The sequence below is a fragment of the Stenella coeruleoalba genome (genome assembly GCF_951394435.1).
Source record: "Stenella coeruleoalba genome assembly, chromosome: 20".
Classification (NCBI taxonomy): domain Eukaryota; kingdom Metazoa; phylum Chordata; class Mammalia; order Artiodactyla; family Delphinidae; genus Stenella; species Stenella coeruleoalba.
In genome coordinates this window covers 5,108,987-5,134,788 of record NC_137166.1, presented here as the reverse complement: position 1 = coordinate 5,134,788, position 25,802 = coordinate 5,108,987, and the positions used below count along the sequence as shown (strand labels likewise).

The following is a 25,802-nucleotide window of genomic DNA, read 5'->3' as shown; positions in this document are numbered from 1 at the left end:
GTTTTTTTAAACAGGACACAAAAGTACTAACGACAAAAGGGAAAAAATGATATATTATATTAAAATTAAGAACTTCAGTTCATCAGATTATACCATCAAGAATGTAAAAAGGCAACCCACAAAGTAGGAGGTATTTATATTATAAAGGAATCCTACAATCTATATGCAAAAGGCACCACTCAAAGAGGAATGGGTAAGGGACTTGAACAGGTATTCACAACAGAGGATATACAAATGCCAATAAACATATGAAGAGATGCTCAACTTCATTCATCAAGGAAATAAAAATTAAACTATCCAAATACAAACTAAAATACAAATTGATCAAGGAAATGCAATGAAATTCAATACTCAGCACACCTTCAAAATGACTGAAGTGAGAAGATGGAAGATGCCAAGTGTCGGCAAGGATATGAAATCATTAGAACTCTCATATCCAGCTGCGAGAAGTGTAAACTGGTACAACCACTCTGGAAACTGCAAGTATCAACTAAGGGTGAACATATGCATCCCCTATGATCCAGGAATTACGTGCCTAGCTGTACATCCAACGGAAATGTGTGTATCTGTTCACCAGAACCCCTATGCCAGAATGTAAATAACAGCACTATTCATGATAGCTCAAAACTGGAGACTGTCCAAATGCCCAACAAAAGTAGAATAAATAAATGGTGGAACATTCACACAGCTGGGTCTGTACAGCGCTGAGAATGAATGATGTGCAGCTATTCACAGCAACATGAATGAATCTTGCAAACGTAACATTGAGCAAAAGGAAGGCTGAAGCAGAAGATCGCACATGGAATGATTCCATTTATATGAAGGTCAAACGGGCGAAACTAATCCATGCTTCCAGATTACGTTGTGGAAGGGCTCTTTTTTTAATTGAAGTATAGTTGATACACAATGTTGTAAATAACTATATATATAGCTATAAAAATATACATATTCTTTTTCAGATTCTTTTCCCTTATAGGTCATTTCAAAATATTAAGTGTAGTTCCCTGTGTTATATAGTAAGTCCTTGTTGTTTATGTATTTCATATATGATAGTGTCTATCTGTTAATCCCAAACTCCTCATTTATCCCTCCCCTTGCTTTCCCCTTTCGTAACCATAAGTTTGTTTTCGATATCTGTAAGCCTCTTTCTGTTTTGTAAATAAGTTCATTTGTATCATTTTTTAAAATTAGATTCCACATATGAATGATATCATATGATGTTTGTCTTTCTCTGTCTGACTTCACTTAGTATGGTAATCTCTAGGTCCATCCACGTTGCTGCAAATGGCATTGTTTCATTCCTTTTTATGGCTGAGTAATACTCCTTTGTAAATATGTACCACATCTTCCTTATCCATTCATCTGTTGATGGACGTTTAGGTTGCTTCCATGTCCTGGCCACTGTAAATAGTGCTGCAATGAACATTGGGGTGCCATGTGTCTTTTCAGATTATGGTTTTCTCCAGATATATGCCTACAGTAGCTCTATTTTTAGCGTTTTAAGGAACTGTGGAGGAGTTTCTTGATCTTGTATATACTGGGCTAACTACATGGGTGTGTTCAGATTGTGAAGTTTCTTCAAGCTGTGTATTTGTGGAAACATGAAAGTTTCTATATTTCAGTACAACTTAAGAAAAAATATATATATAGCTACACAGAGAGCATGTCCCTGGTCCACTGTGCCTTCCCCAGGAGGCTGTGACCATTCATGTGCTCTCTAAGTATCTGTTACCCTAAAGCTAGACTCTCAGCATCTTGTCATTCTAAGGAAGGACAATCCCCAGCTGCTGGGGGTGGGCGGGTGGCAAAACTGCCAGCAGGGGTGAATGACAGGATGTCTGCAGAGAGAACAAGGTGAAGCATGCGCTCTGCAGTCCCTGCAACACTTGGCAAAAAGCGAAGTGACCCCATCATAGCTGCTACACACGGCTCTACTCATTCAGTTCAGAACAGTGGTGAGGCAGCACAGAAAGAGAATATACTTTCTAGGTATCTCTTAGAGACTAGAAACTGTGATAGTCAGATACAGGGCTGGAAATCTGTTCTGAGTTAATAGAAATTAAAAATTCTTTGGATCTGTTTGCTTGTGGGGGGCCCCAAAGCAAGTCTATATAGATTCCAGAATCGCGCTTCACAGTAATATTGATAATGCCCGGGTTATGGATGATTCGGGGAGGGAAAGACACTAATCACTCCCTACAGATAGAGGCTAGGTTGTAACCCACAGCACACTGAAGGATGTACAAGGCACTTTTCATAAACTGTTATCGGTTTTAATGAGCTATAAATTACCTAACAACATTGTTTTATTGTAAGGGAAATGCTTTTGTTTTGCTAAAGCAGAAATGGCTGTGGTTGAATGATGGGCACAGTAAAGCCTTTCATCCTACAGATCGATATGGTGTGACCTTCCGTGTTGGCGAGCAGTTTACCTTTAGAAACGAATATCATCACTTACCTTATGTGGTCCAGATTAGTGCCTTCAGAGTACAGGAACTCCTTCATTAAAGACTTAAACGAACACAGAATTTCTGGCATGTGTTAAGAAAGGGGAAAGAAAGAAAAATGATTGTTAAGGAAAATACCAAGATGGAGAGACGACATTCAGGAATGCAGTCAGGTGGCATCCCTTTGGGGATGTGCTGACAGGGGGGCAAAGCAGCAGCAATTAGCACCGGGCAAATCCCAGTGTGATTATCCTTGCTGCTCAGGTAATCGCCAGAAAGGTCAAGTGTTAGCCTCACTGTCTTATGTGGGCCGAAAACTGCCACAAGCACTTTCTTGTAAGATTTCTGGAATCCCACTGGAGATGGCCATGGGCAGGAAGGCATAGCTGGCTGGTGCTTCTTGGCTTACTGCCTTCTGCTCAGGATTCTATCAGGCTGGTCTTCCTACCTCCCTCTCACCTGTAACCTCATCTTTCACTCCTCCTCCTGTTCTGAAACTGTGTAGGGTTCAGCGTTCCATGATTGCTATTGAATGGCTCTTATGCCCTCAGAGAAGTTCTAAATTGTGACTCCAAATGCCGAAGACACATACTTTGCTTCAGGAAGTTCAAGTGCCCTTGCTCCCAGCACCCAGGCTATGCAGCGAGTTTAAAGAGAAAAGAAAAAAATTATCCCTCTTAGTTCTTACTAAGGCTTGGTGCATACGAAATAGTTCGAACCAGGAAACGCGTGCTGTCTCTAGCATCCATATGCAGGCTTTATGCGGTTGTCAAGCGTCACGTCCCCACCTATTTTCACTGAAAAGAATGAGGGAATGATAGCATAAAAACAAGCCCAGCCATCGTTCAATTCAGCAGCGTGTTTTCATAACTTAGCAACTTGTGTAAAGTGTGTCTGAGTCTGTCGGCGAAAAATGTGCTGTGGGTTACCAAGAAGACCCAGATAGAGAACCAAGCATAATAGCTGTACAATTAAAATGGAATAGACTAAGATAATGATTTTTCATAAGCTGTCTCAGGTCCTAACCTGTCTTTTCCCTCAGTCTCCTATATAATAGACGTTCTGATAACGCAAAGTGATTCTAAATTGAAATATTGTGCAAAATACTTTTAAATTGATTAAAAGAGAAAAAAAGTTATTCGGCCCCATAGTGAAATGACCACTAAACCACAGGATAACAACGGCCCCCAAACTGGGGATGACAGGGATCTGAACTTCAAAAAGATGCCTCTTTGTGTAGATCAACCAAGACTGCTTAGGGGATGTAGTCAAATTACTTAGATTAATTCTACTTAAAAGATGCTAGTTTGGATAAAATCAAGCCATTAGTTATGATGGCAACCCAATTAAGCCAGTTTAACACCCCTTATCTCAGCTGTTATAGTAATGGAGGAAGAAAAATAAATTGAAGGCCCAGTGATCATTCCTTGTTATTTCAAGTACCAGTAAAATATCAGTCACGCTGAGAATACTAGCTACAACTTTGTCACTGACAAAATGGCCCGATAAAAGAGCTCTTGAGATCTGGTAGTAGGAAGGCTGTGATCAGAGCCATCTGTAGGCAGCAAGTACCCTCCACAGAGAGACTGGGGCCTGGTGCTCTGCTAACCCTCGGAATGGGCCAGCTCCCCAACTTCACTGTGCCACCATCAGTATGAGACTTAGGCCCTCTCAGCCTGTTTCCCCACCTGCAGAGTGAGGATAATGCCACCTGCCCTGCTGAGTTGTTACAAGGATGGGAAATCAGGAATGCAAAATTCCTGGTGCTTTGTAAGGACTTTAATATTGTAAAACTTAAATATTTAAGTCAACCCACTTGAGCTGAGTTATGGACTGATTTTTCTAAACTTATCATTGCAGAATCAACAGTGTCTGAAGCAAACTATGACATGCCATCTGACGACCACCCTCGTGGTGGTCTGAGCATTTTTCTAGAGCAGGGATGGGCTGCAGAGCCCTCCACTCGGAGTAGGGCTCTAAATCAGAGAATTAACCAGAAAATGCTGCCCTCGACATGGGTATCAATTCATGGAGCTTCTGTCTGAGTGGGGAGACTTAAGCCACCCTTCATCTCCCTGACAGCAGGACATTTCCATGCTGAGCAGCCAAATCAACCATCTTAAACATGATGTTTTCAAACGTTATTGGGGAGAAAAGCTGACTCGGGCATTAAAATACCGTCTGCAATGCCCATCTACGCCAGCTCAGTTCATCCTGCCGAGGGGTCTCTTAGCTTGTACTCCTTGGTATTCCCTCTTCCCCAGCTTGGGTAATCGCATCACCACCTGCACGGTCCCCAAGCTGGAACCCCATCCCCACTGAGGCTCCTGCCCCATCGCTCCCAGCCCAGCTCTCACTGTCTGTCCAGCCCCCTGAATCCAGCCTCTGCTCTTGCACCCTGGCTGCCCTCACCTCATCCCCCATGGTCAGTCCGCGTTACTGCACTGGCCGCCCAGCTGGTCCTCCTGTGCCCTCTCTCCTCACTCAAGCCCTCTCCTTTCCCTGCCTCCAGCATCCCCTGCTCTTATCAAAGCCAGCATCCTGCTTAAAAGTCTACGAAAACTTATTCCCACAAAATAGCCACACGATTCCCTCTGTCTAGAACAACCTTCTCCAGCTCCACAAAGTATTCTCGCTTCTAAGCCACATCTTCATGGAGCCTTTGGAACTGTCCCCAGACAGTTAATTATTCCATGTCGCAAGCTCCCGTGACATTTTATCCTCACGTCTCTTCCCACACTTAAAGCGCTATCCTCAAAAAAAAAACAAAAAAAAGTGCTATCCTGCATCTGTTTACATATCTGTTCCTGCCACACTGCTAACATTTCAAGAACAGGCACCCTGTATGGTTGATTCTTGTGCATATCCAGTAAGACACAGGGCAGAGCCCCAATAAATAATTATTGGCTGAATGAATAAAATAAAACTGTCATGTTTAAACATGGCCTTCAAATCAACTTTGGCCTTTTCTTTAAAGTCCGTAAAATGGAAACCAAAAAAGCCAAAAGGTGGAATTTTTTTTTTTAAACAGTTCAGGTTTCAGATTATTTCTCCTCCAGAAGAATTTTTGAGTCTGAATTATGTGAATAATTGCCTCAGCTCTACATCGAGTATCACCCGTGGAAACCTGGCATAGTTTGCAAATCTATTTTCTACCAGGTTTTTGGTTGGTTTACTATTAAATGTTTTCAAAATATAAAATGAGATTGGTAAGATCTCTATTAACAAAGCAATAAAAATGCTTATGAATTAAAATGCGACGAGATTCTTGGCTTACAGGGCACATGCCCAAAAAAAATAAAAAATCTGTAAAATACTGATCCTGCAAACCATAGTAAATAGAACACAGGGATGAACTAAGCAATACGAAGGGGGACCATACAGAGAAGAATCCTGGTTCACTCCCATTTCTGAGCAAAGGTAAAGATAGCTTAGAGCCCTGTTCACATGAAATAAGAAGTGTGACATTTATTTGCTCACAGCTGCTTAGCTAAGGTTCAACAGATGCCCAGAAATGCGGAAGGAACTTGGGGGGAGTAGCTTGCCCCACCCAAGCATTCTGCCCTGACAGACAAGCCTCAGAATCTAGCAGGGGTGCCCAGCCTTCAGTCAGGGGCCACATCTGAACTGTGGTTCCTCATGAATTGGCCCATCCTCCTGATTTCCCTCCCAGAGTTTAGGCCTCAGGCTTTCCTGAGGCACCCAGCTGAGGTCTCCCTCCTTGTTCCTGGTGTGGACTCCCTACTCTGAGCCCCAGTTCCACAGACCCCATCCTATACACACCCTTGTTTCTTCCCTAGGTGGGGGAAAGGAGGACACTTTCTCAGAATAGAAGGAAACGTATGGAAATACAAACACATGTGATTACATGCATGGAAAGAGCAACACATCCTTAGCTTTTTCAAATCAACCTAAATTAATTCAAAACTCAACCAGGGGAGTGTAGGCTTTTTGAGCGTGAGCCACCCATTCTCCTTGTGTGGCAACTTATGATAAACACTGCATTTTCCTTCACCACACACACTCACAAAAACCTACCAGGTAGGTAGCTACCAGGTACCTATTATAATAGGATGATGACGGAGAACAGTCCTGATGCTCAGAGCCCGTGGAGCTCAGAAATGAGCTTCCTGTCTTTCCCTCCTCTCACTTTCTCTTCCTGCATTTTATTCTTCAAGCAGGCAACCTCACTGTGCACACTATTCCCCATACAAAATTCACGATTCCCAAGGTAAGACACATGCTACACGCCTCTAGGCCCAGTGACTAGAAAAATGTACTACCTTCCTTTACTTCTCAGAGCTAGCTTCTGAAAGTTCTTGCTGAGATTCAACCTTCTCTGCCTATGAAGCCAGCCCAGCCAAATGTGGAAAGACCAGGGACCCTATTCTTCTAAGGGGACTCTCTTGAGGAGATACACTGGGGTCTTATCTTACTAGTCTAGGGACATTGTAGCATGTGAAAATCTGGTCCCTTGTATGCACATGTTCATAGCAGCATTATTCATAACAGACAAAAAGTAGAAACAACCCAAATGTCCGTTAGCTAGTAAATGGATAAACAAAATGTGGTCCATCAGCTGAATGGAATATTATCCAGCTATAAAAAGGAGTGAAGTGCTAATTCTTGCTATAACATGGATGAACCTCAAAAACATCATGCTAAGTGAGAAAAGCAGGACACAAAAGGCTGTGTTGTATGATGCCATTTATAGAAATGTCCAGAAAACACAAATCTATAGAAAAAGAAAGGAGATTAGTGGTTGTCTAGTACTGGAAGTAGGTATGAAGAGTTAGTACAAATGGGCCCGAGGTTTCTTTTTGGGGTGATGGAAATGTTCTAAAATTAGATGGCGGTAGTAGTTGCAGAACTCTGTGAATTTACTAAATATCAATTCATTGTAAAAACAATTAGAGGAAAGAAAGAGGAATTGGAAAAAAATATTTTTAAATCCCTGTATAGCTTTTGAGTTTACATTTCTGTTTCTGATTATTATGGTAATCATGGTTATTATTAAAGGAGATTGAAAAGAGAAAAGTATTATTTTAATGTTAATTACCTGGAGAGATAATCATTATTTAGGCTTTGATATATTTCTTTCTAATCTTTTTCCTAATCATATATATCTTTTAATTAGAATCACACTGGTTTTGTCTGTTATATCATGCACATCATATATGTGTGTGTGTGTGTGTGTGTGTGTGTGTGTATATATATATGTAAATATATATCTTCTGAATAATGGAACATATCAGAAAATTTCAGTGTTTTTTTGGCTAAGTGGAAATCCTGTTTGGTCAGGGTTCTGAATAAAATAACATTCCCATAATTTTTTAAAAAACAAAACAAACAAACAAAAAAAAACTGGCCCTGCTTCTCATTACATCCACCCACAGCATCAAAGCAGTGCCAGGAGACCCACGTGTGACATGTTTCCTTGGGTACAGGCCTTAGCTCCGCCCACCTTCCACAAAAAGCAATGTATTGTTGGTCGCTTAAGTCACGAAAGCACAGAGATTGTTTTTTACCCTTTCTAACAATACTTGATTTGATGCCAGCCACAAGCAGCAAAATACCTAAACTTTGAGCTCCACAGATGAGTCTGGCGCAGATGGTGGGCTGTGCTACAGTCACCAGTCATTCCACTCCCTTGCTAGAGCTCCCAAAGTGTGCATGGCATGGGAACACTGTGTCTTACAGGCCACAGCCCTCAAACAGGTGACCCACCACCAATGCTACAGAGCCTTGGACAAGTTACTTAATCCTTCTGAGCCCCAGTTTCCTCTTCTGAAAAAATGACGGAAAATTGGAAGGTAGAACCCCACGGGCTCAAAACAGCAACCTCTCTGGTTTGCTTGAACTTTTCTTACTCTGATTAACAGGAGGGGTTCAACTTCTCTCCATAAATGCTCACTTTCATTAGTTACATGATCCTGCTTCTCTTAGAAAACGCACAGCTCTGCCCCCAAATAAACCTAGAACACAGAGGTCCAAGCATCAAATGCTGAACCAGCCAGACTGAGGGTTTGGCCGGGACAGCTGGCACTGAGCACAGGATACCAACTCGACCGTCTCATGAGGAAGTTACCACCACCACAGTGGAGAAGTACAAGTCAAATTGTCTTGGTTCAAAATCAAGCGGCAGGATCAATTTGTTTCTGTTTTGATCAATGTGTGAGGTATTACAAGCTGTCAGTGCCGAGTGGGAACTACGAATCCAGAAATGGGAGCAAGCAGTGGTCCAGAGCACAACTTCACGACGTCAGAGCATCTCTGTGGTCTTCAAGGCACAGTCCTCTGGATGGGACAGACTCACTCATTCAGATCCAGGAAAGAAAATGGTGACCGTTTCACCCATGTCAAGCCATTGTTTGGCAGCATAAAAGCTTGCAACAAGATGAATGACCCACGAAGATTTGAAGGCTGTGGGGAGGAAGAGAGAGTTGTCGTTTAACGGGGGCAGCGTTCCAGGTGGGGAAGATGGAAAAGTTCTCAAGATGGATAGTGGTGATGGTTGCACAGTGGGGATGTACTCAATGCCATTGAACTGTACACTTAAAAATGGTCAAAATGGGGACTTCCCTGGTGGCACAGTGGTTAAGAATCCGCCTGCCAATGCAGGGAACACGGGTTCGAGCCCTGGTCTGGGAAGATCCCACATGCCATGGAGCAACTAAGCCCGTGCACCACAACTACTGAGCTTGTGCTCTAGAGCCTGTGAGCCACAACTACTGAGCCCACGTACCTAGAGCCCGTGCTCCACAACAAGAGAAGCCACCGCAACGAGAAGCCCGCGCACCGCAACGAAGAGTAGCCCCCGCTTGCTGCAACTAGAGAAGACCCAGTGCAACCAAAAATAAATTAGTTAATTTTTTAAATGGTTAAAATGGCAAATGTTTTATATATATATATATATATATAACCACAATAAAAAGTAGCTCATAAGAAAAAGACACAAAAAATAATAATAACCCCAAATCATGGTTTAGGAATTTTAGTTTGCTTTCATGGTTGAAATGAGAGCCTGTAAGAATCAAGCTACACAGTGCAAGTTCAGACACAGAAAGCAAAGGTTAACCCTTGCTCTAGAGAAGGAGGCCTGAGGCTCACGGAGTTTATCTGAGCCCGTCCTCAAACTCTCTGACCTCAGCCTCACAACAACTAAAACCAGGGTGTTTTTAGATCAGCAGCTCTGAACATGCTCAGAGCCCAGGCTGCACTTCCAGTACTCCCAGTGACTGCGGACCCCTCGGTATGAACGGACGTGCATTTCCCTGGAAGCAGGACCATGAGCTTCATCAGATTCCCAAAGGGGAACCCACCTCCCGTTCAATTTAAGACCCACTGACAGGAGTAGTTCATCTCTCGGGACCCTTCCCTCTCCTGACACTATAAAGACCGAAGCCCTTGCAGAGACAAGCAATCCCTCCACAGGTTGCGAGGTGGGACTTTCTCTGAGCCTTAATGTGTCCTCCGAGAATGTGGCCCTGGGTTCCTCTGAGGAGCTGCCCGGAGGAGCAAGTGCAGGTCTAGCTCCATATCCCTTGGGAGCTAGGAGTGGGCCCTTGGGAGCTTGGGGTTGCTGGTGGAAAGGGGGAGAGGAGGGCCGTGGGACTTTTGCTGAGTGCCAGGGAATACCTAGAAGCTCCAGTATTTCCTGGGCCTCCGGAACTATTGGAGCCAAAGGGCTCGTGAGGAACCATTAGATATTGAATCACATTTCATTTTGGATGGTGGTTTTTTTTTCAATCCTGTGCATATAAACTGGGAGAGGCTTTCCCTGAGGATTTTGAGAATCAAGTCTTTACCTTCTCAACAAAAGAAAAACAAGCTCATTTTACTTGACTTCAGAAAAAGACATCACCAGCCTGACCTGGGAATAACACATGGGGAACTGAAGACAGTAGTATAATTAAGTTCACGAAAGGCCAATTCTTATGACCATATTTCAAATACTCATAATGCCTTCTCATCCATTGTACCAAATGACTTCATATTATATTCAGAGTGAAAAAATTATAATGCATTCCTCTGAGATATTCAATTAGTTCCATAAAAAGAGAAAAATATTTTTTCAGTAAAGAAATTCAACCAAATTACTAAAGCTGACAGTGAAAAACCAACTTCAAAGTAATTACGCATTTCCTTTGAGTTCTTGTGCTAACAAAAGTTGATGGTCTGCCACCATTAGAAGTAGCCATCCTTCTGATGATTAATTACATTTGTGTTCCTATTTTAGCAGATACTTATTTGAATGTTTACTCTAGAACTGTCTTTGGGTGTTAATCTATTTAAATTTCCACCAGCCCCACTAAAGAGTATCTGTTCCCCAGATGCAGAGACATAGAGAACAGGCTTGTGGTTGCCAGGGGTGGGGGGGGGTGGGGAAGAGAAGGAGTGGGAGTTTGGGATGAGCAGATGCAAACTATACAGAATGGATCGACAACAAGGTCCTACTGTAGAGCACAGGGAACCATATTCAAAATCCTGTGAGAAACCACAATGGAAAAGAATATGAAAGAGAATGTATACATATGTATAACTGAATCACTTTGCTGTACAGCAGAAATTAATACAACATTGTAAATCAACTACACTTCAATTAAAAATTAAAATAAAAAAAAACTTTTAAGAGTATCTGTTCTCATGCTTCATGAACCACTGATCAGCTTCCTTCAAGCTTGTTTCTTCCCCACTAATGGAAATCACTCCCAAATAAGTCACCAGTCAATATCAAAAAAATGAACAACCCAATCCAGAAATGGGCAGAGGACCTAAATAGACATTTCTCCAAAGAAGACATACAGATTGCCAACAAACACATGAAAGGATGCTCAACATCACTAATCATTAGAGAAATGCAAATCTAAACCACAGTGAGGTGTCACCTCACACCAGTCAAAATGACCATCATCAAAAAATCTGCAAACAACAAATGCTGGAGAGGGTGTGGAGAAAAGGGAACCCTCTTGCACTGCTGGTACGAATGTAAACTGATACAGCCACTATGGAGAACAGCATGGAGGTTCCTTAAAAAACTAAAAATAGAACTACCTTATGACCCAGCAATCCCACTACTGGGCATATACCCTGAGAAAACCATAATTCAAAAAGTCACATGCACCCCAATGTTTATTGCAGCACTATTTACAATAGCCAGGACATGGAAGCAACTTAAGTGTCCATCGACAGATGAATGGATAAAGACGATGTGGCACATATAGCCAATGGAATATTACTCAGCCATAAAAAGAAATGAAATTGAGTTATTTGTAGTGAGGTGGATGGACCTAGAGTCTGTCATACAGAGTGAAGTAAGTCAGAAACAGAAAAACAAATACCGTATGCTAACACATATATATGGCATCTGAAAAAAAAAAAAAAAGGTTCTTATGAATCTAGGGGCCGGACAGGAATAAAAACGCAGATGTAGAGAATGGACTTGAGGACATGGTGGGGTGGGAAAGGGAAGCCGGGATGAAGTGAGAGAGTGGCATGGACATATATACACTACCAAATGTAAAATAGATGACTTAGTATGATAATCTAAGTGCAATCCCACTCCTGGGCATATATCTGGAGAAGACTATAATTCAAAAAAATACATGCACCCCTATGTTCATAGCAGCACTATTTACAATAGCCAAGACATGGAAGCAACCTAAGTGTCCCTCAACAGATGAATGGATATCAGGGGGAAAACATCAGTTTTTACTTTTTAATATTGTATCCAAATAATATTAAGTTTCACTTAGAAGTGAACATATGCATGCAGGATACTTTCCACTTTGCTTCAGTAACCCATAATTATCCAAAACCTAATGAATTGATGTCAGACTCCAGTTAATATGACAATGTAGGAAAGTACTGTCTCCCACTATGGGTATAGGCCTCTAGAAGTTAATAACTGGGAAAAAACGGTCATGAAATCACATATAGGCATTCAACAAAAAAAAAGATCAAATCTCTTTTCTCTCTCGCTAAGGGCATATGTCTCAAACAGGTTTCTTCATATCTGTGCCCCTCTCCCCTACCGCCCACCCCCCACCCCCCACCAAAACCATTTGATCTTGAACCTTTAAGTCTTGCTCTTTTGTGCTGCATCCATCAGTGTATCCTCCTGTTAGAAAGAGAAATCCATGCCACTCAATTGTTTTTACTCAATAGGCTTAGAGTCAGAATTTTAAATTTTAAAAAAATCAAAAAAAAAACAGATGAATGGATAAAGAAGATGTGGTAGATAGATGCAATGGACTATTATTCAGCCATAAAAGAAGAGTGAAATAGTGCCTTTCGCAGCAACGTGGATGGACCTAGAGATCATACGAAAAAGCTTTTTAAACCACTGAACTTTATACAAAGATGGAAGCTATCCCTGTTCGTCCTGTTTGAAACCTGGTGACAACAGTAAAGGCGTCTGGCACGTTGGGAAAAGGTACTGTGGACAGCGACTCCTGCATTGTACCGGTTGTGTGCTAACATCTCCCCCCTTTCTCTGTAGGCAACCCTCCCGCTACTGGCACTGGGACTTTGCTGATAACTCTGGAAGACGTGAATGACAACGCGCCCTTCATTTACCCCACGGTAGCGGAGGTCTGTGATGACGCCAAAAACCTCAGCGTAGTCATTTTGGGAGCTTCAGATAAGGATCTCCACCCAAATACAGATCCTTTCAAATTTGAAATCCATAAACCAACTGTTCCTGATAAAGTCTGGAAGATCTCCAAGATCAACAGTAAGTCCACCTAACATTCTGTAGGTACCCTTAAGCTTTGAAGCCTAGTTTTTCCCTGGCGTGGTTTCTGTTCCCAGCCTGTGCCTCCTCTATGCTCTCGGGTTTCCTCACATGGTTTGTTTCAAGCTATTCACACATCACAAATACTGACAATTTTCCTACCAGCACCTGTATACGATTTGTAAAAATACTGAATATCTGTTCCTTAGAAATGCAAACATGAAAGTTTTCTCTTTCGCTTCCTCTCTTTTCTATGCTGTACCCTGTATACTACACGGCCCATACTGTACACTCCACACCCACCCAGTCTTCAGCCTCCAAAAGCCAGGGGTCTTGGCTCAGCTGCCTCTCCTCTGTGTTTACCTTAACTACCTTAATTTTCACCAGCACTTTGCAGAGATTTTCCATGCTATGCTTGCTTTCCTAAGAAGCACCAGTATGAGAATCTTCAGAAAGTCTTAACCTCTAATCCTCCAACTTCCATTTTATGCTGCAGATCTCAGAATTGGCTTTCTAAAATGACCTTGACTTTGACTTTCGACTTTGATATCTTCTCCCATCTGTCCTGTCCCTCATTTATGAAACTTGCAAACAATGTCCCTTTCTACCAGTCCCTGCACATGGACAGGTGGAATTTAAAAATTTAAATTTAAAACTTTATCATCTGCCTTATTAAGACTGAAATATCAATGTACTGAATTAACAAGTATCCCTGTATCACAACACCCCCTCCACCTCCCTCCCCATGGCAAGTGTGAACTCGCTACTAAGATCACCTTGCCTCACAATAAAGCCCCAAACCGGAACTCACACATTATATGCACTTTGCCATCAATAGCGAATTTATCCTGCGATCGACCCAGTCAGGGCTGGGCGCCCTGTTCTTACTTCAGCAGTACAGTTTTTGAGAGGGATGGGGAATTACCCATTTCATGAAGTTTTGAAAATGTATTGTACAGTCGTACATAAAATTTTCTATTAAAAAATGTCACATGTATTGTTATGGCCTTATCTCATATCTCATTTGATTGGTGTCTTTCTCTTGTCATTGATTCTCTTTGCCTGTTTGTCTATTTTACTGCTGTTTAAAGAATGAATTTTGTTACACTGATTCTTTTTAATTAAAACAGCCCTTCTCTTGTTTGAGGGGTTAGTGTTTTATTTGCTAGTTTTTGTGACTGTAGCTCATTTGAATAATCATCCCCAGTTCTTTCCAGCTGGAACTTTCTCATTTAAGCGTTTCTCCTCTCCTTGCGGGAGATCAGAGAATGTTCCTCGTGTTAACCTGCCATTTCACTGGGGTAATCATCCACATTGGTTGTTTCTGCTGCTGTAGCCTTCTGGATAGGATAATACTTCAGCTGTTTTTGTTTTCAGGTCATCACACTCTCTTTTCCCTCCTGGTTTTATTTAACAGTTAAAATGCCTTCTCAATTCTTTTTCTTGTCCCAGAATTTTTTTCTGAGTACTTAGCATTGTTTATGCCCAGAAAGGAACAGTTGAAAAAAAAAAAAAAGGGACTTCCCTGGTGGTGCAGTGGTTAAGAATCCGCCTGCCAGTGCAGAGGACACGGGTTCAAGCCCTGGTTTGGGAAGATCCCACATGCCACGGAGCAACTAAGCCTGTGTGCCACAACTACTGAGCCTCCACTCTAGAGCCCGCAAGCCACAACTACTGAGCCCACGTGCCGCAACTACTGAGCCCACATGCCACAACTACTGAAGCCTGTGTGCCTAGAGCCCGTGCTCTGCAACAAGAGAAACTACTGCAATGAGAAGCCCACGCACCACAATGAAGAGTAGACCCCACTCGACACAACTAAGCCAACGTGCAACAACAAAGACCCAACACAGCCAAAAATAAATAAATAAATTAAAAAAAAAAAAAGAATCCGCCTGCCAATGCAGGGAACACAGGTTCGAGCCCTGGTCCAGGAAGATCCCACATGCCGCGGAGCAACTAAGCCTGTGTGCCACAACTACTGAGCCTGCACTCTAGAGCCCGCGACCCACAACTAGTGAGCCAGCATGCCACAACTACTGAAGCCGGCATGCCTAGAGCCCATGCTCTGCAACAAGAGAAGCCACCAAAATGAGAAGCCCACGCGCCACAACGAAGAGTAGCCCCCAGTCAACACAATTAGAGAAAGCCCGTGTGCAGCAATGAAGACCTGACGCAGCCAAAATAAATAAATAAATTTATTTATTTATTTATTAAAAAAAAATCCGTAGTCATCTGAGTGATTGAAAAGCAAATAACCTGAGGCCAAAAACAGTGCCAGGTGGGGTGGCCACTTTTGAGTGCTTGCCCAGTGGCCTGGGTAACAGCAGATAGTCCCACCACACGTGGGCTTAAAGATCCAGTCTCCAAGTTGTGCATTGTGCCATGGATTCCCACCCAAACCTAGGGGTGCAGGCTGAGGCCTGATAGAGACTACACTATAGAACCCATCCCCATAGCAACACGTGGGGACCTACCCACCTTAAGAGTAAGTGGATTTTTCAGAACTACAGTGAGGTATCACCTCACACCGGTTAGAATGGGCATCATCAGAAAATCTACAAACAACAAATGCTGGAGAGGATGTGAAGAAAAGGGAACCCTCTTGCACTGTTGGGGGGAATGTAAATTGATACAGCCACTATGGAGAACAGTATGGAGGTTCCTTAAAAAACTAAAACTAGAGCTACCATATGATCTAGCAATCCCACTACTGGGCATATACCCAGAGAAAACCATAATTCAAAAAGACACATGTACCCCAATGTTCATTGCAGCACTATTTACAATAGCCAGGACATGGAAGCAACCTAAATGCTGATCGACAGACGAATGGATAAAGAAGATGTGATACATATATAAAATGGAATATTACTCAGCCATAAAAAGGAACGAAATTGGGTCATTTGTAGAGACGTGGATGGACCTAGAGACTGTCATACAGAGTGAAGTAAGTCAGAAAGAGAAAAACAAATGTCGTATATTAACGCATGTATGTGGAACCTAGAAAAATGGTACAGATGAACCTGTTTGCAGGGCAGAAATAGAGACACAGATGTAGAGAACAAACGTATGGACACCAGCGGGGGAAAGTGGCAGGGGTGGTGGTGGTGGTGGGATGAATTGGGAGATTGGGATCGACATAAATACACTAATATGAATAAAATAGATAACTAATAAGAACCTGCTGTATAAAAAATAAATTAAATTTTTAAAAAAAGTGAGTGGATTTTTGTTATTGTTGTTCCAAAAATGTATTTTGATTATTTGAATTTGTATTCTTATGTAAAAATGCTCTAAGCCGACAATTTCTTTTTTTTTTCTTTTTTTCCCAGCTTTAATGACCTTTAATTGACAGATAAAAATTGTATATATTTAAGATGTACAATGTGACATTCGAGCATGGGTTTTTACATTATTTCTTCTAAATGTTGCATGTGATCTTTGTGAAGATGTCTTTATCAGTATAATAAATTTTCAGGGAGGAGTTCTTGGTACTCAGTCATCTTCACAAAAGTGGGTCCTCTTGAAATTGATTACAGTAGCCCTGAACCATAGAACTCCTCGATGCTGGGAGTGTTTCATCTGGCACTTCCTGGTATGGCGGCCACCAGCCATGTGTGGTTGCCAGAAACTTGAGATGCGACTTCTTCAGCTGAAGAAGTGAGTCTTTATTTTTATTTGATGTTAATGGATTTATATTTAAGCACTCTTTCAGTTAAATGAATAAACTGCCTGTTTTGTGTGGGTTTAGTGGCCGAAACTCCACTCTTTGATTTGGAAAGGTCCAGCCCTCTCTCATGAAGGCCTCCCTTTGTCTTCATAGATACGCACGCCCTGGTAAGCCTTCTTCAAAATCTGAACAAAGCAAATTACCACCTGCCCATCATGGTGACAGATTCAGGGAAACCACCCATGACGAACATCACAGACCTCAGGGTACAAGTGTGTTCCTGCAAGAATTCCAAAGTGGACTGCAACACGGCAGGGGCCCCGCACTTCAGCACAACCGCAGTCCTGCTCCTGTCTTTCTTCAGCTTAGCTCGTAAGTTGACCAAACTCCAGTGCATGCACAGTACAAAAACATAACTTCACCAAAGCTATTGTTTTTCCATATATCCTTCCCAAAAAATTTATCCCAGAGGAAACATTCATGTTTAGTTTATGTCGGTGTAACAGAGTGTTACCTGTAAAAGTTCTCTGACTAATGGTGAAAGGCACCTTCACATCCCCCTACCCAGTAATGTGAGGAACGGTGCAAAGGCACCCAAGGCTGTCCTACAGAGCAGGTGGTAAGAAACTTCCTGCAGATGCCCCTGAACTTGAGCTCATACAAATGTGCCCAGATTGCTTAACTGGTCTACTAGGGCCCTGTTTCTCTCTGCATTGTGTGGAATTATCTTTAGTGAGGTTAAAGGAGATTCCATGCCTTTTTAAGAAGAGTCATGAGAATGCATGGAGAGAGGTTGATGCCATAGGAAAAGAGATAAATGCATAACTCACACTTTTTTTTACTGACCAGTAGTCAGTCATGACTACGACATAATGAAGCATTATTTTAAACAAATTAATTATTATGCGGAGTAATATAGATGTGAGCATGAAATGAATAGATACGTGTGTCAGATATTTCCTATTTATGGCATACTAGTCCAATTTCAACCTTAGAAATTATTCACATATAGCTAATGCCATTCAAAAGCCTTTGGGGCCTCAGTATTTACATTTTGAGAAGGTTATTTGTGTTGTTGTGAATTAGGAGGTTGAGAAATTGATGATTAGAAAATAAAGAATAAAAGTTATTGTATCCTGGTGACAGTGGTGAGTGGAGTCAACAGGAAATCACACATTCCAACGTCAGACACTTATAGCTGTGCTGAGCCAGAGCCCTGGGCATAGAACTAAAGAGGAGACCTTACAGTGAGGAGTGTCTCGTTGGATGGATGGGTGGATGGGTGGATGGGTGGAGCAAGTGAGGGGGGAGAAAGGAAGGGCGGGAGGGAGGGAGGGAAGAAATATATATTCCTCTCTCTCTCATTCTTATATTCTCTTTCTTTTTCTTTTTCTCTCTCTTTCTTTCTTTCTTTCTCCTTCCTTCCTTTCTTCTTCCTTTTTCTTCAAGATATAAAATATTACAGATGAAGCTGAAATCCCCTGTGTTCCTCTCCCTAGTTTCATTTCCTGTTCTCTCTCCCCAGAGACAATAGCTATCATGAGCTAGAGTGTGTGGACGTTGTTTTATACTGTTACCACACACACACACACACACACACACACACACACACACACACGCACCCAAATATAGTTCTACTTTGTGCAGTTTGTCAGACTTGATCTAATCCATATTATATTGAGCCTGATGTTCTGCAGCTCGCTTTTCTTCCTCTCCACATTACATTTCCAAGCTCCATCTATGTTGCTCTGGTTCAGGGGTCGGCAAACTTTTTTCATCAAGGGTCAGGTGGCAAATATTTTGGGCTCTGTGGGCCACATCAGGGCTCTGTCACATATTCTTCTTTATGGCTTTTTTGTTTCTGTCATCTGCGTCTTACTACCTTTAAAAGTGTGAAACTCTTAATTCAAGAGCCATATAAACACACTATGATGCACCAGCCAGGTACCCCCGCTCTGGTTCATTCACTTTAACTGCTCAAGAGCATCCCATCCCGTCCCATCATAGGAATTAGGCACAGTGTTTCCCTATCAACAGACGCATGTGGATTATTTAGTGTCCTGCTCTGACCAGCTAACTCTACTGCAGTAAACCTCTGGAATGTTTTCCACGAGCTTCTCAAGTGAGCGCTAGACATACAGCGAGCCCAGCACTGGGTCTGGGTTCTGAGACCCATTGGAATTCACATATAGCAGAGTCTGGGTAAACTAGAGGGCAGTACTTCCAGGCTGATTGTACAGAAATAAGAATGCTGTATTTGTGTGTGTGTGTGTGTACACAGATGGAGGAGATCGCTGAGTAGCCGCTCACACGTCACCCTCTGTAAATACAATTACACAACATCAAAGCCTGACTCTTGATGAACCGAGCCTCTGCAGGACCCTGCTCATTTATCAGCACCTCTAGATGGCCAGGGAGGTTTTTCAATGGAGACTTCCCACTGCTGATTGTTGAAGTACGGATTCCCAGGCCCATCCAACCCATGGGACCAACATCCCAAGAGACAGTGGCCTCCAGCACACACACCTAGTGTTTGTATATTTGCACACAATGTGTTTTATGATACTACACATGCCTGCTACTCCAAATCCATGTATTAAACATTAGTAAGATGTAATCTGTCTGTTTAGATTAAAAGGAGTATAAATAGCCATGGCAGTATTTGCTTCCTCCCAACAAGGGGTTTTCTTGTTCGCCCTACTTTGGGGACCCCTGACGTACAGGCATCAGTAATGAGCAGGTTCCCAAGGATGGCTCACTTCTCATCTCTCCCAGCTGAGCTCTTGGATCACAGTTAATCCTGATAACACCTCAAGAACTCATGTTCATTTTATACTCAAAATAGTATCACTGAGAGAAGACAGATGCACGCATTCTGTGTTTGAGATATCAGATGTGCTTTCTTTCTCACCTAAATGGAGAGCCACCTGGTTATCCCACTGCAGGTAAGGGCACCTGAGATCAGGCCAAAATCATCCTCAGAAAGGAGCCCTGAATCTCCCTACACAGCTGGAAAGGTACTCAGTTGACCCTTCCATGTTTTGCACCACAAGACATGTAGTTGCAGCCCCCAAAATAGTTAAGAACAGGTGTCATCACCCATCTGTCTGGCTTCAAAACGAACCTCAGTCTGGCCTTATATCAAAGGTATAAGATTATTCAATAATGTTCATTTGAACATTAGAGATGCCTGCTAAATGTAATGATTCTTGTTTTATTATAGACCTAGTCCAAGTTTTTCTTCCTAACAGGAAAAGAATGAAACTAATAATGTAGGCATGTGAGGAATAAGTAACCATGGGTGTCCTATGGCTCAGACTCTCTCCTAAGAGCAAGGTCAAAGTGGCTGACCCACCTGTGCAGCTGTTAACGTGACAGTGGCAAGAGGGCACACAGAAATGGGCCTAAAACATTAAGCGAGGTGTGGGGCGTGGGCCCGAAGAGCACTGAAGTTAGGTCGTAAGGTGGAAGAGCAAGGTGACGTCCCCACCCAGCCATTGTCCTTGAATGGATTTAGGGATGTGGTAGAGTCTGGTTTTTGGTTTTGTTTTATTTGAATTTTATTTTATTTATGTTTTTATACAGCAGGTTCTTGTTAGTTATCCATTTTATACATATTAGGGTATATATGTCAATCCCAATCTAGAATCTCTTTGATGTTTCTTTAAAGCAGTGGTTGTCAAACTACAGCCCGAGGACCAAATAAAGCCACTTCCTGCTTTAAAGGTTTGATTAGAACACAGCAGGTCCATTTATACACTGTCTGTGTCTGCTTTCTGCTACCACTGCAGAAAGAGTTGAGTGGCTGCCCCTGAGACCCTTTGGCCCGAAAAGCCGAAAACATTTTTACTATCTGGCTCTTGGCAGAAAAAGTGTGTCAATGCCTTCTTTAAGGCCTTGTTCATAAAACTGCAGGGGTCACATCATCCAACCTGGGAAGAGAAAATGGGTTTTCCTCCTCCTCTCAAATAATATTCCGATCCAAGTAGACTAGCATTAACGAAACACCCCGTGTTCTGTGGCTTTTCTCTTTATTTCCATCATTGCCCTGATGGTTTTATCCCATTCTGTAGATGAGACACTGATGCTCAGAAAGGTGCCATGGAGGCCGGTGTTCGTCATTAGACTGCCTCCCTTGTGGAAAAAGATAATAACATTTCAGTTTATTACAATACCGTAGGTCGTATTACGATACCGTAGGTGGCTTTATTGCATCTGAGAGTTGAACTGAGAGATACACACTTCCTTCTTTGACATCTAAGAGTAAAGGAAATAAAACTACTGACATTGAAAGTAATAGAAAATGTAAATGAAATTATTTTCACTGCCAATTTTGTTGTTTAAATTATGTGTTGATGGGGCTTCCCTGGTGGCGCAGTGGTTGAGAGTCCGCCTGCCGATGCAGGAGACGTGGGTTCGTGCCCCGGTCCGGGAAGATCCCACATGCCGCGGAGCGGCTGGGCCCGTGAGCCATGGCCGCTGAGCCTGCGCGTCCGGAGCCTGTGCTCCGCAACGGGAGAGGCCACAACAGTGAGAGGCCCGCGTACCGCAAAAAAAAAAAAAAAAAAAAAATTATGTGTTGATGACATTGAGGGGAAGCGTAATTCTCCCCCAAGACCCTCCCAAGGAAGCAAGCTGGCATCTCCGTTAGGGTTTTTTGTAGGGCTCTGTGTGGTGTGACAAGGCAAGTTCAAGGAAGAACACTGTGCTGAAACCTTCCTGAACGTTGTTTTAGGCCTAATTAATCAGCAAGAGCAAGAATATAAAAGGACAGATGAGGTGCACCATTTGAACAAGTACCAAAATTAAATGTCTCTGTGTTTGGAAAGGAGAGGGCATTGAATCGTAATCTTGATCACAAGGAAGAAGTTTAAAGAGGTGACCAAGAAGAGCAAAAACAGCCACTGGAAATACTTTTCATTCTAATGCTTTTTATTGAGGTATTATTTGCATTCCATAAAATTCACCTATTTTAAGGGTACAGCTTGATGAATTTTGGTAAAGTGTAGCCACGCCACAATCAAGATGCAGTTTCCTTGCATCCCTTTGCTGTTGATCCCCTCCCCCCAATCCAGACTCTCAGTGATCTGCCTTCTCTTACTAGTTTCTTGCCTTTTCTAGAATTTTCTACAAATGAAATCATACAGTCCATGTCGTTGAGTGTGTCAATATTTCGTTCCTTTTCGTTGTGAAATATGTTATGGGCAGAGGCAGGGCCTGGAAGCACCAAGCCCAAGTGGAGCAGGCTGTGCTCTGCCTGCAGACAGAGCCGATCCCTCCAAGTAGTACAAGTTCATGGACAATGACAGTCGACCTCCGACCTCGCACATGCACCACTGAAAACATTACATAATCATGGACTGCTTCATGCAATCAACTCAACTGTCACGGGAGATAGGTTATAGTCTAAGTTGACAAACAGGGATTGGACAGTTTCAAATGTAGTAGATCTTATTCAGCCCAAATTTTTTTCCTGTTTTTCTCAGTGACCAAAATGATTATTTTGAGTTATTGATCTCACACAGGAAAATATTTTTAAATGAAATTAGTGATGCCATTTAATATGTTCTTTTCCAGTCTTTCTTCAAATAGGTGAATCTGAAGGATATAGTTTACTGCAGCCCAGGTAACCAAAGAGTTTACGGCGATGGTAGCAAGGGCAATGAAAAATTCAACTGAAAAGAAAGAAGTGAAATGAGTTCAGACGACTCCTAGCCCCAAAGGAATTCACTTGTCAAGCAATATAAAGATCCCTAGGTGTAGAAAATGATGAAGACTTGCATCTCAATTAGCATGTTCATTTCCATGGTCCTTTCTTTTAAAACAGCTTTCACCCTTAACTTTCTCAATATCGTCTTTTTTAGACTCGAGTCATATTACAAACACTTTTAATCTAAAATTTAGAGCAGCAGCTCTAAATTTTCCAAACAGATACATGACTGCTTTAAACTCTAAAATCAATGGCGTGCAGAATAGGTTCATACTGAGCCACCCCTTAACACACGGTTCCCCAACCTCCGGGCTGCGGACCGGACCGGTACCGGGCCGCGGCCTGTTAGGAACCGGGCCGCACGGCAGGAGGTGAGCGGCGGGCGGGCGGGCGGGCGAAGCTTCATCTGCAGCTCCCCATCGCCCGCGTTACCACCTGAACCATCGCCCCTGCCCCCGCCCCCGGCCCCCCGTCTGTGGAAAAATGGTCTTGCACGAAACCGGTCCCTGGTGCCAAAAAGGCTGGGGACCTCTGCCTTAACAGATTTAGAATGAAAACCCCTAAGCTTTACAGAATAACCCGTTATATTCCAGCATTCAGTTCATTCCAGAATAAACTATACTTGCATTGTGGGTTGACCTTTTATACATTTTTCTTTCTTTGTAACACGAGTTTTTAGTGGTACCATTTCCCTGTACATTTCCAAGATATAATAGTAATTAAGCAAAAATGGCAGAGAACCGAGCTATTTCCATTCATACTATCATCAGGCAGAGTAGAAGTCCCTCAGCTGGTGTAAAACCTAGAGAATAAGCACAGTCTGGCGACCTCAGTAAACTTTGATGCAGGCCACAAAGATGCAGGAAGGGGCCACAACCAAACCCAGGTGGCCTCTGGAAGCTGGAAAGGGAAGGGGGGGCTACCCTCTCAGAGCCTCCAAAAGGAACGCAGCTCTACCAACACCTTGACTTTAGCCCCATAAGAATTCTGGCCTCCAGAGTGTAAGAGAATAAATTTGTGTGGTTTTAAGCCACTGAGTTTGTGGTCATTTGTTACAGCAAGCATCAGAAATTCATACACCATCTCTGGAGAACCACCACTAACTATCTTGCTCTTCTGTGTGACCAAAAAAAAAAAAATATCTGGGATGATCGTCAATTTCTAAGCTACCAAGTAGGCTTGTCTATAAAATAGCCAAGCTCTGGGCTGACTGCAGAAGATAGGGCTCAGTGAAGCAGCAGTAGTGGCTGCGGCTGGTGTGAGATGAGGTGTCTGGCGTTCGCGTTTTCAGAGGAGTCCAGCTTTTTAAGACATGAACCAGCGGAACAATTCATTCTCTCTTCAAATGTTATGCTTAGGGAAAAAAGAAAAAAACTTCCCCAAGGTAGTGCAATATTTATAAATGCATTTATTATAGCTTGTCAGTCCTGTATCTAGTATTTAGCTAAAATGTTTTGAATTGAGTTGTTATATTTCTTGACTTGACTCTGAATCTTTTCCATTCAGGTCTGTGAGAACTCCTGGCATCTGAAGCTTGACTACCAAGTTTCCATAGCAACAGGAAAAAAGACAAAAAAATCCAGATCTGAAGATTGCAGTTTACAGCTCTCAAACTTCACAACTAGGCCTCAATTGTTCCAGATTTTTGTTTTCTTTGCAATTTTCACTTAGTCTGTACTTCACCATTTTGACAGCATCTCCCTTTCTCCTTTAATTAATGGAATCCTCTGAATTTTCCCTGAGTGTTTAAAGATCGTGGCATAGAACTTGACCTTCTGGGAGGAGGAACAATGACTACTCTTCCTGATGTGTTGCCATGTTGCTAGTCAGCACTCCACACATCCAGTTTGGTCTGTGGGTTAGTATTTGTATATGTATGTGTATCTATACGTGTATATACCCAGTATTTATAGAGACAGACTCTACAGGAGAAGCTTGGTTTTGGTATGTCACCCTTCCTTGAGAGGCTAAGCAAAGAAGGGGTAGAAGCTATAGCAGCTGACCCCACCAGGGCCTCAGCGTCCAGTTCAGCACTGGGGCAGACCACAGAGCTGACGCTTCTCCAGCAGCCCAGCAGCCAGGCAGGTCCGCAGAGGGGGAGAGCAGAGACAGAGCCCTTTCTCTTTAGAATGAGGGCGCCGAGCAGCTCTCACTGCCATCCTGTGTGATGATGATCCCGAGCGAGAGAGGTGAGGAGCAGAGCTGGGCGTTTTACCATCAAACGCACGGGCATCTATCCACCTGCGTTTGCAGCTGTCCAGAATCCACATTCCCATTGGGTTTTCTGGGGGCCCGGATCATGACAGAATCTCGCCCTCCCCGGCATATGTACAACAGCCAGTGTCATCGTGGAGGTCATACATGCATCCGAAGAGGTCATCAGGTACCATGTGTATACATATATCTGCCTACATGTACAGACACACATTTATGCACATACACACCATTCGTTTCATATATACATGCATACAATAGAGTAAATACAGGTAGTTTTAAAAGTACCCTTTTGTGTGAATCGACGACCGTCATTTGCAAACCTGAAAATAAAAGATGTTCATTATGTATGAAAAGTAATTGGTTTTTATTCTGTGAGCATGTAAAAGTAAGAAGGAGATTAGTGCTTGTACTGAGATGATCTTCTTGTCGATAAACTGTAACTGAACCATCAAAGCTCACACCAAATTTTTCTAGCAGATAAAACTAGTGACAGCCTGTGGCTTTTTCTTAGAGCTCGCCACGACCTAGGGTCAGGTAAGTGTCTTAGCATATTTTAATGCAGTTGCTTACTAAAGGTTTTAACCACACTCGCGCACACGCTTTCTTATGCAATCTCTGTTTGCACTTGTGCTTTTCAGTTCACCTTCTGTAGGAACTAGAAGTCATATGTTGTCTTTATTGTAGTGAAATTATGCAGATAGAGTTCCATATATTGTATTTGTTTTGATAGTAAATCTTTTTGGAGCATATAGAATGCAGAGACTTTTTTTCATTAAAATAAATGGGTGTTGGTGGTTAAAACTGCTGGACAGTAGCTTTTCTCTGATTTCTATGTTGTGTCTGATGTCACTGTTGCTGGGTCTGGCCTAGTGCAAGTTCACATTTTTGGCTGGCCGTTTGGGTCCCCTGACGTCTCCTGTTAAGTGGGTAAGTCTGTAAAGCCAGAAGCCCCCACCAGCACACAAAGCAGGCTCGGGGGCAGGGGGTCCAAGCCTGCACAGTCACACTTTACCAGATTTC

The 25,802-nt window shown here is 42.6% G+C and overlaps 1 protein-coding gene across 4 annotated transcripts in view; it reads left to right on the top strand.

The window, feature by feature from the left end:
• Positions 1–25,588, top strand: part of CDH13 (cadherin 13) — a 1,005,991-nt gene extending 980,403 nt beyond the window's left edge. For all 4 annotated transcript variants that reach the window (XM_079906234.1, XM_079906233.1, XM_079906235.1 and 1 more), the window contains 3 exons: positions 12,949–13,182; positions 17,009–17,227; positions 24,072–25,588. In XM_079906234.1, coding sequence (XP_079762360.1) covers positions 12,949–13,182; positions 17,009–17,227; positions 24,072–24,079 — 461 coding nt within the window. In that variant the 3' untranslated portion in view covers positions 24,080–25,588. The remainder of the gene's footprint in view (positions 1–12,948; positions 13,183–17,008; positions 17,228–24,071) is intronic.
• The last annotated feature ends 214 nt before the right edge of the window (positions 25,589–25,802 follow it).